Raw genomic sequence first — 14,670 nt, forward strand, 5'->3', positions numbered from 1 at the left:
AAGTGATTTGTTAATTAATTTTACTTTCTGTGTATGTGGTTTGCTGCTATGGTTGGACCTCTTAGTAAAAAGAACCTAAAAAACTTTGAAAAGATGCTCTTGACTCCTGTGATGTGGGGATTAGGATGGAGAGCAATTCTTCTGCCTGACTTGTATTCTTACTCAATTTCTGGAAATATTTAAGGTATTTCTGGCATGCTAAGTGTGACCTTTCACTATTAGCTTGCATTATTACATTGTAACAAGACTGAATCTGAGCTAGCAGAATCCTGATCAATAATTTCCTGTGCTGCCCAGGTGTATAGATGATATACATGGTCCTCTTAGCATCATATGTGAGGTAATGATTTACATAATAAGAGTTTATATACCTGGTTTCTTATGGCCTACCGTAAAACTGCATCATTTAGGATTCTTTCTTTGTCCCCCCTTGCCCTCCTGTCACCTTTGCTCACTTCTGTATGCCCTTTTCAGAAGAATAGACAATTATGTTCAGCTATTCACTGTTTTTACTGACAATGCCACATCTCGAAAATCATTTCATTGGAGGCATTTGAATTTGAATCTGAAGCTGCAGTGTTTTAAACTTTTTTTGTGACAGACTTCTTTTTTATTGTGCTCTGGATATAATAGGCACCAAATCAGCATATAGACTACTGAGTTCTTAAACTTGGATTACTTTCTTTCTTATAGCTTCTTTTTTTCACCTGCAAATACCTTTTTTTACTAGATTCCACAAAATTAGAAACAGTAAAACTGGATTTGCTGGTTGTGGTCCTGTTGCTATGCTCTACGTGGAAATACCAATTTAGCACAGGATACAGAAGTCGCCTCTCTTCACTGAGGAATTAACCAGGGCTTATTCTTGAAATACGTCTGTTTCTGAGGACTTTGGCTGGGGTTATGGTAGTCTTCTATAAATAACTATCAAAATAATATCTGTAGGCCTCTAGCAGTCACAAAGCAATTCCAAAAGTAGTAATACAAAGCCATCATAGCTTATTTTTTAGATATAATTGTATGCACTCATTAATCCTTCTGTCTCAAATACCTTTTCCCTCTAATTTAGCTCTCATGAGCAGAACTTCCTGATTATAAAGCTAGATCTTTTTTCCTGAATGACTATATATCTTACTTTATGCAAATGAAAGTTGCATAAATCAGACTAGAGAAAGAAGCTGTTTGGAAAGCACTGTAGTTATGTTGTGAAAACTGCTGCTTTTTCCTGAAATGGGCTTTGTAATCTCCTTACATGATGAAAGCTAAACTACCTGAATACTGTTGCTGTCTATCAAGCACTGAGGTTTTCCTTAACGTTTCCTTAACAGATTCCCCTAAATTGCATTTGTCCTGACTCCTCAGAATTAGAGAAACCTGCTAGAAAAGAAGCATGTCATCACAAAATCATAGAGACGTTTTTAATTTGGGTTGGAAGGTATCTTTAAAAGGTCATTTAGTTCAATATATCATCTGTATGCTGTATATACCACAGCCTGGTTGGTCTGTATTAAGGTTCTAAATGTTCTTGAGAAGAACTTTGTCCCCATGTCTTTTAAATAAAAATTGTTTGAAAGTTTTTGTCTTCAGTTGTTGCTTAAACAGTAGCATTTGACATTTGCCTCTAGAGGTATGGTGGTGAGTCTTCATGCCACATATCTTACAGCTGTCCCTCTCTTGTCTTTCAGTGAATGATAGTGTCTAGAAAGGGTATGTCCCTTCAGGAGAGAGGTGCCAATGTCCAACCGGCCTAATAACAATCCAGGGGGGTCACTGCGACGTTCACAGAGGAACACTGCCGGGGCCCAGCCACAAGACGACGCAGTAGGAGGAAGGTATGACTGCTATCTGAGAGTGTTAAAATGTGTAACAGTGGAATGGCTGTGATTTAGAGAATAATGTTTTCCACCTCGCAATCCAAGCATTGAAAGTTGCATAAAATCTTTTTGCCCCTGGAATGCTACCTGTACTGTTTCTGCATGGGATAAACCCTGGATAACTCACAACCATACTGTTCAGCTAGAATAGCAGTAGCAGAGTTATAGGGGGAAAAAGCTGTTTTCCATAAATCACAGGTAGTAACAAATTATTTCCCCCTCTTTCTTCTGTGATATTAAAAATATGGGAGAAGGATGACAGGGAGAGTCTGTTACTGGGATTCTGGGAAAATGTGTTCCTCTTTGAGAAGATTGAATAACTGGTACTCTGTTACCTTGTACTGCATATAAATCCTATGCAGTTATTGAATAATTCAAGAAAAAAAAAAAGGTTTGCTATCATTTAATATGCCTGATACAGTGAGCAAGTGGACCAGATTTTATTTGCTCTGTAAGTCATTGCCTCTGCAGTGGAGAACAGAGAAGATCCATAAAACTTTTCCATGGATGACTATTGTTATTGCCATGAGTGAAGCAGCCTGTATGGATATAAGTGTTTCTTTAACTTTGTTAAAAGTTAGTCTAATGAAGAAAGTCCATAGTGTGATGGTGGGTGGTGGGCAAATCTGTTTGTGTTCTACTACCTCAGATACATTATTGGTGCATTTGTTGAATATGTGTACCTTGGGCTTGATTTTTTTTTTTTTTTTCTTTTTTTTTTTTTTTTTTCTTTTTTTTTTTTTTTGGGATGAATATTAAAATATTGCAGGTCAGTGGCACAAATGTTTTTTACTATGAAGGAACTGGGATATGAAGTTTAATGAAGAAGAGGTGTATTTCTTACTAGTCTAAAGTCTGAGAACGTGTTGAACAACTGTTGAATGGGTGAAGAAGGCCAGCTTCTAAGGAACTATGGGGAAAAAATTCTCTAAACTAGTCTACTGTACAAGTGAAGAGCAGATGATAAAACTCAAGACTTCTCTACTCAAATAATGTGTCATAAGGAAGGGGAAATTACTGCCTTGTGTAGCTGATTGTTTTGTGAGCTAGAATTTGTTTCGGAGAATAGTTCTTTTAACAGAGACAGTGAGTCCTTCACTCCCTTCTGCCCATTCTGTGTTGTCTCTGCATCTTAGTGGATGTTTAAATAAGGTATTGCCCTACCAACTCTTTCCTTTTAGACTGAACTTCACCTGGAGTGAATAAAGCTCTTGCTATAATAAAGAATTGGAGGCAGATTATTTGGAGATAAGATGGGGGTTTCTTCTTCAGATATCTACTGTTCAGGTTTTAGAGTAGAATACCAGGGAGAAGCTCCACAGTGAGTGAGTCAGACAAATTAAAAGAATTTTAAGGGTAGCACTGTTTTCTTTTAAGAAAATCTCTCATCCATTGTTTCTGTGCATTGTGATCTGTTATGCTGTCATATATGATTGAAGATTTACTTATCTGAAACTACTGGACATCTTCCACCCCTCACCAGAACTATGCCAGACCTCAGTGATCAAGAGTGTATTGCACTCTATCCTAAACCTTTAGACCTTTATCAGAACCAGAGCTCCTTGCTAAAGTAGAGAGTATGGAAGAAACTTACAGTCCTCTTTGAATCTGGGCCTCTTTAAGTACAGGGCCTCCCCTCCCTTTGCATTTCTGAGCAAGCATTTTGAGCTGCCAAAGCCTATAAAAAGGCCTGGTTAAAATGAGCTGGTTAATATAAAATTTAAAATGAATTCATCTTCTTTTACTGTCATCAACATCTCCTTTTTCCTAAGGTGCTGCTCAGAAATGGCTATTGTACAAGGACCAATGTGGGATAGGTCTGTCAGGTCCTTATAAAATTTGTAGATGACAAGGAAAGACAGGCTCTCAGAGAACAGTTTTTAGCTGGTGGCTGTCTTTGGGCACAAACTTCACCGGACTCACCCTTCCATGTATGTATGTAGCACATAATGGTATAGTATGCTTCAGCTCTGCTGCTGAGCAGTGTACAGGAGGGTTTAGAGTTCACAGCGTGATGTGTCTTGTTACGCCTTACTGTACTCCAGTGATAAACACTACTCTGGCTGCTGTATTAAAAAAACCCAACAAAACCCCCAAGCAAACACTGAGCGAAAAACAATACACCTTTTCTTACATTAAGGTTTTTTTTGGGATGCCTGAGACAATTTATTTTCAGTCATTCTTGCATTTGTTGTCAGTAAAATGAAACTCTCAGCTGTAAAATGGTTTAAAATAGAATAAAAAAAAAAAAACTGTGGAAAGGCTAGTTTCAATAATATGCTCATATTGTGCAAATAACTGAACTTGGGATGTATCTATGTTAGTATTTCAGTTGGAGCTGGGAATGTTCTTTTGAAGGCAGTCAGTCATCCTCACCTGCTGTGTTTTGGCTAGTGTGGAATGGTCTTGGAGCACTTGAACTGGAATCTTTCTGGATGAAACTGAACTGAAAGTTGTGCTCTATTAGAGCAGTTTGTGTATGCTGGTCACTTGTGGTTATCTGGTATGCTTTGAAGTAGAAATCATTGAAATGCAGAGATGGTGGACACTGATCCTTAATGGCACCTCTCTTGCTTTATAGATTTTCTTCTGTTGATCCATACCACTTACTGATGTTGTTGTACAGACAGTGTGAGATTTTATTCAGCCACTTTATTAGATCCACATATTTCTTACCCTCCCCCAATAAACAACAAACCAATACACAAAGATTAAAAAGTGCCAACTCCCCCCCTTCCCAATAAAGAGGGAATTGGACAGTAATGTGACTCTGTAGAGGGTTGTTGCTTCATGCCTAAAATTAGCCACAAAGTTTGTAAGCAGACTTTAGGGCCACACCTTCTGAACTGTTGGAGGTTACTTCACTTTGGTCATAGATATGCAATCATAACCCTTCGAGCAAGGACAGGTTTCGATACTGTCTGAACTTGTGTACTTGATTGCATTTCTGCTTTGTATAAATAGCTTTCTCAGCGCTGGAAATGGGGCAGCTTTTTTCTTGAAGCTTTTTTGTGGCTGAGGTGCATGCATTTTCAAAATACAAATTAAGTGACGAAGGGTTGGAGAGTTGATGCAGTTTGTCACTCATGATTTCAGACTTGGATGTGAAGGCCAATAATCCAAGGTGAAGGTGTGGTATGGCCAGATGGCCTTGTAATAGCCTTAGAGTTGCCTTGATCTCTTTTATGCTCTGGCTGGAGTGAATGCAAGAGACTTTAGTTGATAAAGATGTTAAAAAGGAGAGTGTCAGGAGAACGATAGTGCTCCCAAGCTGAAGTACTAATATATGTCTTTCTATAATCTTTGATACTTCTACAGCTTAAAGGTCTTTTGTTGAAACCCTGCCAATTTAACTTGCTGATCTGCTACTGTTCACTCATATGAACACCTTGAAAATTCCAAACTTTTCTTTGGTCTGTTCTAAATGCAGAAACTCCCTCCTGTTACACTGAGTATTGACAGACTGACTTAACCTGGAAGCAACAATGCAAACCCATTTTCCTCTAGACTGGGCTTGTTTGATGTCCCCATAACGTCAATACTTGAGTCACAATGAGCAGGGGACGCCTGTAATGGTTTTCTGCTGGAGTTTTACCAGCAATTTCACACTCAGCATAGTAACTTGATGGGAGCTTTGAGAGTTTGATTTTGAGGTGCATTGTTCAAAGGTACAAACAATGGTACTAGGCTCAAGGAAGTGTAGAAAGACAGATGCTGGTTTTTTTGCAGTTTGTGCTCTAACAGTGATGTGTGCTTTCCCCTAAAAGAAGAAAGGGGACTGTGTTTGAAAAGGGCCATATGAACTGGTGTTGTGCATTCCCTCCCAATGTATGCATTGTAAGCAAATTGGCCTTGGTGAAGTTGGACTAATGGGATTCTTCACTTTGTTGTCAGTAGTGATGTTGCAGTAACTGTGATTTGGGTGAATTTCAGCTGTTGTGGGTATTATAGTTCTTACTGGCTTTACTACCATTTTGAAAAGTATTTAGTGTTTACCCCTGAGTTTAGGTTACTGTCTCAGTGGCATCTTTATAATGGTACAGCATGAACCCTGAAGTGCCTGTTTGAGCACTCTCCACTGAAGGGTGACTTTGCAGGTTTTAAAGGAAGGAGTAATGGTGCTGAAGTTTCCCTTTGCAGCAGTAAACTGAAGCAAATATGTTAATAAAGCTTTCTTTTCATAGGGGTAGGAGGAGGGGTCGGAAGGTACTTATTGTCATTTTCATAACTGTATATTGACATTGTTGCCATGTGTGTTGAATTGTGCCTTCCTGGCTTAGTTCCCAGTGGTGCCATAGGATTTACTTTGGGAGCAATTTGGAAGTGGTATTGTGAGGCACACAATAAGATCTTTTCTGGACATGGAGCAGTTGATTGTTCTTTTCAGTTGTGAGCAGTGTTTCATTGTATTGGTATAGAGTAATGGAAGTGGTGCCATGTACTAGAACTTTTTTTACCAGTGCTGCAAAAATTACTTTTTTATTGGTGGCATTAAATGACAGCAGTGCTTATCTTTTTGCATATTGTTACTCTTAAAGAATCTTTAGGAGTAGTAGCATTTAAATAGCATGTCACTTTTACAAAAATGACTGCTATGCTGTTGTTCTATATGAAAGTAGGATACTTTATGAGCAAATTTTAATGTGTTGGAATAAAAGATATAGACATTCTTGTGTATTTGGAATTGAAGGCTAAATGATAAATGAGATCCTTGTTGGCTGCATGTAAGACTTTGATATAAGCAGAAAGAGTGCTTTTGTCAGTTATATTGCTTTTGTTCTAAACAGGATTTGTTTTTGAACCAGTCCTGGTGATCTGTTAAGAACTTACATGAGACCTGTAAAAAACTAAATATGGTGTTTGAGTTGGTGGGGAAGACAGTTGGAGTATTTCTGAGGAGAGAAAGTAGGTGTTTTTCTGCAGTTTTTTTAATCTGTGGTATTGCTTTTTTCTTAATTGCATTTTTGACAGAAGTAAAAGGATAGTTTTTGCAGACTTTGTTTGGAAACATTTAATAGTTCACTCTCAGCTGCTGAGGAACATGACTTAGATGAAACACTTTGTTTATTAACTAACTTCAAAAGGTATGGTTGTTTTTTTTTTTTTTCCAATACACACAGAGTAACTCTGAGAACAGGTTCTAGTTGGTTCTTTGTTATGGTTTTGCTCAGGGCTGGCATTTTCCACCATATTGTTTATATAACACAGCCAGCCAAATGGTGGTTAGCTTGTCAACTTCTGTATGTGTGTTACTCTGAACTTGAGTGTCTGCCTGTGAATTAAATGTGCATCAGCAGACAGCTTTGCCCAGTTGAATGTAGCCTTGGAGTTGTTTATGAAACTGTCTTAAAGTTTGGGGAGGGAAGGAAAACTAAAAACCCCTACAAAACACAACTTGAAGGTGCAGCAGGAGCTCAGTCGAGAGTGGAAATGGATGAATGCAAGCTCATAAATATTTAGCTCATCATTTTTTGTCATTAATGGGGAACTTAGTCTCTGAAAACATTTGTTGGAATGCTGCTTCTTAAGGCATGATACATTAATGGAAAAGACTGAGGAACTTGTGATGGTAAGTTAAAAGTGAAAAGCCTTGGATTACAGAAAAAAGTACATGTAGCTTACAACCTAAAAATCAGCCTTCCAGCTTTGCATGTATATTTTACAGCACTTGATTGCTCTGCAAGTATTTCCCATTGTGAGCTTTACAGACTATTCTACCTTTGTATGTGAGTTAACTTTTTAAAGGAGACCTTAAGTAAACTGTCACAACTTAAATATAAATTGGGGCAGTGATACTTGTTGGTGTGTGGCTAAAGTTTTTACCTTAATCCTGTAATCAAATTCTGAGTGTTGCTCTTGTATAAACCTTAGAGGAGAGTTCATGTCATATTCCTGTTGTTTGACATGCTGCTGCATACACAGTTGCTATTGTATTGTGGACCTTCTCTTTGCAATACATGCAAGGTGAATGATTAAACTCAGAGTGAGAAGTGAGAGCACAGTACATGTTTTAAAATGTAATAAAAAAAAATTTCTCCTCAGTTGGGGCTCCCCATTTGTGACATTTCTAGAGTAACCTTTCTACTCAGAAGGCCAATATCTTGATGGATAAAGAAAGCAAAGCAAGTGTTAATACTCTGCATGTATTTTTCACCCCTAGAATATGGCTGTCCACACAAATTGGACATTGTTATGAAAGTGTATTTGTGAAACTTGTAAGAATCAGAAGGGTTTAAATGTGAAAGGGGAGGAGCTGGAAGCAAGTGGAAACTCTTCAGTGCATGTTTTGCATTGATTGTTTTAGCAGTATTTTAGTTGAAAAGTTCTTCAATTATTGTGTCTTGCGAATATCTAAAGCAAACCAAAAATCTTTACAGGAAAGTAACCTTTTAAAATATACTTCAGAATAAATGAACCCTGATCAGTTTAGCTTACATAAAACCTGAGAGTCCTGCCAAGTGTAAATTATGTAATAATGTCTGTTACTCCCATAATAAAAACATTTCACGGGGAAAATTAAATTTCACGCCTTAATCTTTTGTTGGGAAAAGGAAAGTCCAAACACTCAAGATTAGGTGAAACATTCCCAAGTTTACCTTGATGGAGTTTGCTATTGTGGTCTTAAGATTTAACTGTTTTATTTCACTTGATTTTGGTAGGAAACAATATTTCTTACAGGATGATAAATAAAAATTAATTACTGGAATATGGGGAAGATGCTGTTTTCATACTGTCATGCTCTTAGATGAGGCACAGAAAGTGTTGAATATGTACTGTCTATGTGCATTCATCTGAGTAACTGACTAAATGAGAATAATTCAGAAGAACGCAGAAGGATGAAAGTTATCAAGAAAAACAGTCATATTACTGAAGTTTTACTGTTTAGACTCTAAGTGAATTAGGATTTGGTTATCCTCTTGATGGTTAAACTTGGTACTTGTTTTCTACTGAGATTCAAGTTTGTGTTGAAATCCTGAAGAGGATGGGGAAGATTTCTGTTCAGTGGTCTACTTAGCTCTGGCTTTACTACTAGACTTCTGGCATTTCATTGGAAGAAGCTGTTTTAAAGCTTGTAGAACTCTTACCACTTCCACTTAGTCTGTTGGCCTAAAACTTAATGATGTTTGGGGTCATGGGCTGGAGCAGGGCACTTAAAATTGAAGTCCACATTCCTCCCCATCCTCCCTGGATGTTTGCAGAGCTCAACTCGAAAGCTGTCTAGGCCTGGGTTAATAATAGCGCATGACCATGGGATCTGCAGTTCTTTAACTTTGAAACGTTGCTTCTTTCAGCATTAATACTAGACTAGCTTGAGGTATTTCAAAGGTTAGTGGTTCTTGGGGCTTCTGTGTAGGTAGGATATGTGCAGTAGTTTTCCTGGTGCTAGCTGAGTCAAAAGGGCATTTTATCCAGGGAAGTGCAAGTGAGATGTCTCTTGCCTTAGCAATTATTTATACTGTCCTGTTTTAAATGCTGATGAGCACTCTCTTCTGAGTCTTGCAGATGGTAATTCTGAGTGGGTTTCAAAGTGAATGTGGAATATATGAAGATATAACTTAAGTCTTAAATTCTATCTGTGGTGTATATTATTATCTTTGTCCTTCAGTCGGAGCTCATACAATAAACCATTTTTTTCATGGAGCTGAAAGCTGCTTAGAAGACCTTTTACAGCTTATCTGTGTGAAACTTGTTCCTGTCTCTGACATCACAAGTTTCCTGTCTCATTTGACTGCCTTCATTGGTGGTGTGCATTTCTTCATTCCTCTTACTTCAGCTGTTACCAAACAACTCTCAATCCTTTGAACTGGTAGATCTTGCAGCCAGAAAATAACTGGTATGGTTGAGCTTTCCTACCAAGTGCAACTGGTTGCATTCCCATTCTGAGCACTTGATTTTTAATTTTTTTTTTAAACTGAAGAGCAAAGATGTAAATAGTCATAACTTTATAAAGACTTAGTGCCTGGAATCCGGAGGTAGATGAGTATATATCTATTTTTGAGAAGAGATCTTTGACAGACGCTCTAGTCTTGTGCTTTACTGTGCTAGCTTAATGCTTAAGTGAATAATTCAGTAATCTTGCACACCAGAAAGATCTGAACTTATCTGCAAAACTCAGATGTAAGATGATGTTTTATTCATTTAAAATGACTAACTAATTGTGTGCTTTGCAAAACAGTTACACTGGTAGTGATTTGTAACTGCATCAGGTGGTTCTTTTGAAATGCTGCTTTAATACTAGGAGCTGATATGGAAAAAGTTGTAGCTGTAAATTTATATGTGTAAATGCTCCAAAAATAAACAATATTCCACCTACAGGTCTGTATCTGTATCTTGGAATCCTGATAGCTTTCTGTTTTGACTTTCTGCTGACAGGTCACATTTAGGGCAGGCAAAACATAAGGCACATAGCCCTCCTGAGAGTAGAAAATCTATTTCAAAGACACCCAAAGTGCAGTCTAATACTACTTCTGAGCAGTCCAAGGGACACTTTTCTAAAAGGTAATTGTGCTTCATATTCATATGTTAACCAGTGTTATCTGCACTTCAAAAATTTTTATAATTATTGAGTTATACAGAGTTCTAATAAAACGTATGACTAATGGATATTTAACCAATCTAGGTATTGCATTCACTGGGTATATTTTAGTGTTTCCACTTCTGTTTGTTTTTTTCTTTTCTAATTCACCAACTAAGAGCATTCCATCAGTGATGGGGAGGAAATGATTTCTGCATAACTAGTCCTGGAATACTTGCAAGGTCTTTCTCCCCTTCTTCTGCTTCATGTTGGGGGAATATTGCCTAAGGAGTTTAGAGCAGTGTCCAATATGAATTGAAATGTGCAATAATCTAAAGTAGGCCTGTGTTCAGGGTAATCATCTTGGTATTCTTTATCTGCTCTTCATATGCTTCTGCTATATACACATTGGAACAGTTTTCTATCACATAGAAGAGAATTTTGCTAATTTTGTATGTGATTCACTACATCAATTTAAAGATTGATGAGAAACTATCCTTTCTTTAAGAGCCTTTCTTGAACTAGAATCCAGTTATGACTAGTTATGCATTACTGAACACTCCTTACTCTCTTGTGGAACTTATATTCTCAAACATTCAGTTAATAGCTTCATGGCTTGATTTTTTTTTTGTTTGTTTTTAATCAGTTTGATATATATATCTGAAAGTAAAATCTATTCAAGTTAAACTTCCTTTTTTAAAAAAGCAATGTATTGTGCTTTTATTTTGCAATCTACTTGGGGTTTATGCTAACAAATATGTGTGATATGATGGTTCGCATACAAGCATGGGGAGTTTTTGTTTGCTTCAATGTAAACTTAACAGTGTTTCTTACATGCAGTATCCTTCATTATTAAAGAATGATGACATTTATAATGCGAAATTCTTACGATGCTGAGGCTTCTTGAGTTCAACTCTAATGCTGTTCCTGCTTACTTCTACAGAGGCTGTAGTTCGTCTGCTGTTTTAATACCACAACAAGAAGATCCAGAGAGAGTCAGTACTTCAGAAAAGCAAAAAACGGGGCAAGTGCCTAAGAAAGACAATTCTCGAGGAGTTAAACGCAGTGCTAGTCCGGATTACAGGAGGACCAATTCTCCTAGCTCTGCTAAAAAGCCCAAAGCACTTCAACACACTGAAACTTCCTCAGAAACTAACAAGCCACATACTAAATCTAAGAGAAGACACTCAGACCAAGAGCAGCCCAAGTCTACACAATTGCCATCAACAAGCAAGGCTCACACCAGAAAGGGTGGAGCTGCTGGTAGCTCCCGAAGTCAGAAAAGGAAAAGGACAGAGAATCTGTCTTGTATAAAGAGTGGGTCATCAGTTGAATCAACTGGCACTGAAGAAAAGTCAGCAAAAGTCTCCAAGCTGGCTTCAAAATCGGTGACCTCAGCCAAAGCTGGGTGTAGCACCATCACCGATTCTTCTTCTTCAGCTTCCACCTCCTCCTCCTCTTCTGCTGTTGCCTCTGCTTCTTCTACTGTTCCTCAGGGTGCCAGAGTGAAACAGGGAAAGGACCAGAGTAAGGCTAGACGTTCCCGTTCTGCATCCAGCCCCAGTCCAAGAAGGAGTAGCAGGGACAAAGAACCGAGTAAAACAGGTGGCTCTTCAAAGTTTGACTGGGCTGCTCGATTCAGCCCTAAAGTCAGTCTCCCTAAAACAAAACTGTCTCTACCAGGCTCTTCCAAGTCGGAGACATCAAAACCTGGACCTTCAGGACTACAGGCTAAGCTAGCAAGTAAGTCATTCTTTTCTGGAAGAATAAACACATATGTTTTAAAATTGAGTCTTCTAAACAAATACTTCTGTTATTTCAAGCTGCTTGTGATCTTCCTAGAAAAATTGACTTTCGGTATGTTCTGCTGAGTTAAGTAAAGCTGTGACTGAAACTATTTACAGCTAAAGCAGATGATCTAAGTTCAGTCAGTGTTTTGTGAATTCAAGTTGCTTCTGTGTCTAACAAACCAATTTAAAAAATAAAATACATGCAAAATATCTGAATGTTGTGATGGGGGCATGTATATTATAAAGCACCCTTGATTATATTCCTTTTGTCAGATTTTTATTCCCCCTCATTTTCTTAAGTCTTCTGTTCCAAAGTGGGAATGATAGATGCTGGAAAACAAATAGACCATATGTCGTTTCTTCTTTCAACTTACTTTCCTGTTTCTTCCTTGTTGTGAGAATCTGATGTTTAAAAACTTCAGTCTTGTAAACCTGATGCACATAGTGCTGGGGATATTAGTCACTTTATCTCCAAGTTGTTCTTATCAAGTAAGAACTTTGTAAGTTCTTTCTTTCTGGTGCTGAGTTTGAATAGCAGCTACTGTTCCTGAACATGATCACTGAGAAATGTAGGCCATTTCCAAGCAGAGCACCTGCTTGCTAGGATGCAGATATGCTTGTAGCTCTGTTGTCTTGAACATTTTTTTTTTAAACGTGTTTTGCTTCCTTTGTGTACTGAATGATTTATTTACTGCATGTATTCTCTAAAACTTGATGTAAGAGTTTGGATTCCTAAGCTTGCTCACTGTTACTGCTTTACTTAGTCATGATTACAATAGTTTGTCCCAACTGGGACACATCCATAGTTAAAATACTAATGCTGGAAATAGGTGAAATAATCAAAAGCAACTGGGTGTCTTCCTGTATAATCAACACAGGTCGATTAAATTTAACAGGTGTGTTTTGGCTAACGTGCATGACTGGAGTATTGATTCTGGAATGACGTAACAGATGAAAAATGGCATTTGGGAAAGAGAGAGGAGTTATTTGCTTTACAGCAAAGGTTTTTTTTTCTATCTGCTCTGTGATTCAAGGCTACCAGGTGATGAATTCCAGAATCAAAAAGAGGGAAATGAATAGAAGTCAGGGAACAGTGGGAATGACCGATAAGTTCTGAGATAAGTCTGGCTACAGGCAACAAAGAAAGGCAAAAAAAAGGAGAAATAATTTACCTCCAACAAGTGAACAAGAAGATGAAGACAGAGTAATTCATGTGATAAGTTGCAAAACTTCCTGAAGGAGTGAGAAGGGGAAGGGTGGAATAGCACAGTGTAAAGGGCTGTGTGTGTATGTTTTGTGTACCTTGAAAAACAGCATGGAGAATGTGAGCCTAAACTGCTACTGCAGAGACTGAACTGAGAAAGATACTTTGGCCTAACTTTCAGGTCATAGAAGAGCTAAAGGTCTTTTGCTAGAAGATAAGATGCTCAGATATATGTCACAAAACCGAGTTAGTAGGAAATGCAGGTCTGTGTATAAAATGTCACTGCTGAGGGGCACAAAGTATGGTGAGAGATGTTTATGAAAAACATCTGTTTCTCACATTTCTCTACATGTGATAGAGAATTAAGTTGTTTTCTATAGTTTACATTTCAATTGAGGGAGGGGGAAAGTACTAACAGGTGATATTAGGAAGGCTAAAATGTCTAATGGCTCTTTATTTTACCATAGATTACAGCAAAACTTATTCCAATGAATATCATTGATCACCAAATATCACTATAAGAGCCCAACATAGAACAAAAGTCTTGAACTATTATGTTTTCAAACAGTTTCAGCCTTTCAAATAGTGCTTTCTCACAACAGGTTGAAGTGATCTTGGAATCAATAAAAACTACTGTTAGCTTAGTCTTCTAAAAAAGAGGAAGCTTGTGTGTCACATAAATAGGAAGAAAATAAACCACCAGGGCAAGTTTTTGAGAAAGAATGGGTAAGTTCAAATTGGTTTTCTGTAGAAGACCAGTAGCCTTAGAGGATAAGGGAGCAGAAGAAAGTGATATTTCACACAAGTATTAACTCTCTGGGCCTTTCTAAAGCAGGAGGGGAAAGAGTGATCTAGGTGAAATTGAGGTGTACACCCTTCTACCTGGAAACAAGCCCTTAAAAGTTATAGTAACTCTGTGTAGAAACTAAAAGCTTAAACTTGGTAGACTTTTATAGATGTATGTATTATGAAACACATTTGGAAAAGTCTGAAATAGGGCTTACAGAATAAATGGGAGAGAAACAAAAAAGCAAACGTAACTGCAAAAACTTCAGGAAAATGATTGGTGGAAGTAGTTCTAGGAAAAAAAAGTGGGAGGAGAAAGGGGATTATTCAGGCTAACATAAAATCATAGCATAGTTTCGTTGAAAGGGATCTTAAAGATCATTTAATTCCAAACTCCTTGCCACAGGCAGGGCCACCTTCCACTGCACCAGGTTCTCAAAACCCCATCTGGTCAGTTCATGGCTATAAAAATGCAATGCTGTTCCCTTCTGGAGTTGATGC

At 37.8% G+C, this 14,670-nt stretch overlaps 1 protein-coding gene across 12 annotated transcripts in view; it reads left to right on the forward strand.

Annotated features, from left to right (window-relative positions):
- Nucleotides 1-14,670, forward strand: part of TRIP12 (thyroid hormone receptor interactor 12) — a 77,962-nt gene that overhangs the window by 24,199 nt on the left and 39,093 nt on the right. For 7 of the 12 annotated variants that reach the window (XM_083868306.1, XM_083868315.1, XM_083868317.1 and 4 more), the window contains exons 2-4: nt 1,686-1,832; nt 10,248-10,373; nt 11,333-12,132. In XM_083868306.1, coding sequence (XP_083724432.1) covers nt 1,735-1,832; nt 10,248-10,373; nt 11,333-12,132 — 1,024 coding nt within the window. In that variant the 5' untranslated portion in view covers nt 1,686-1,734. Of the gene's footprint in view, nt 1-784; nt 907-1,685; nt 1,833-10,247; nt 10,374-11,332; nt 12,133-14,670 lie in introns of those variants that run through there. The other 5 variants (XM_083868307.1, XM_083868308.1, XM_083868316.1 and 2 more) reach the window with 4 other exon arrangements.

Source organism: Zosterops lateralis (genome assembly GCF_965231275.1).
Source record: "Zosterops lateralis genome assembly, chromosome: 10".
NCBI lineage: Eukaryota > Metazoa > Chordata > Aves > Passeriformes > Zosteropidae > Zosterops > Zosterops lateralis.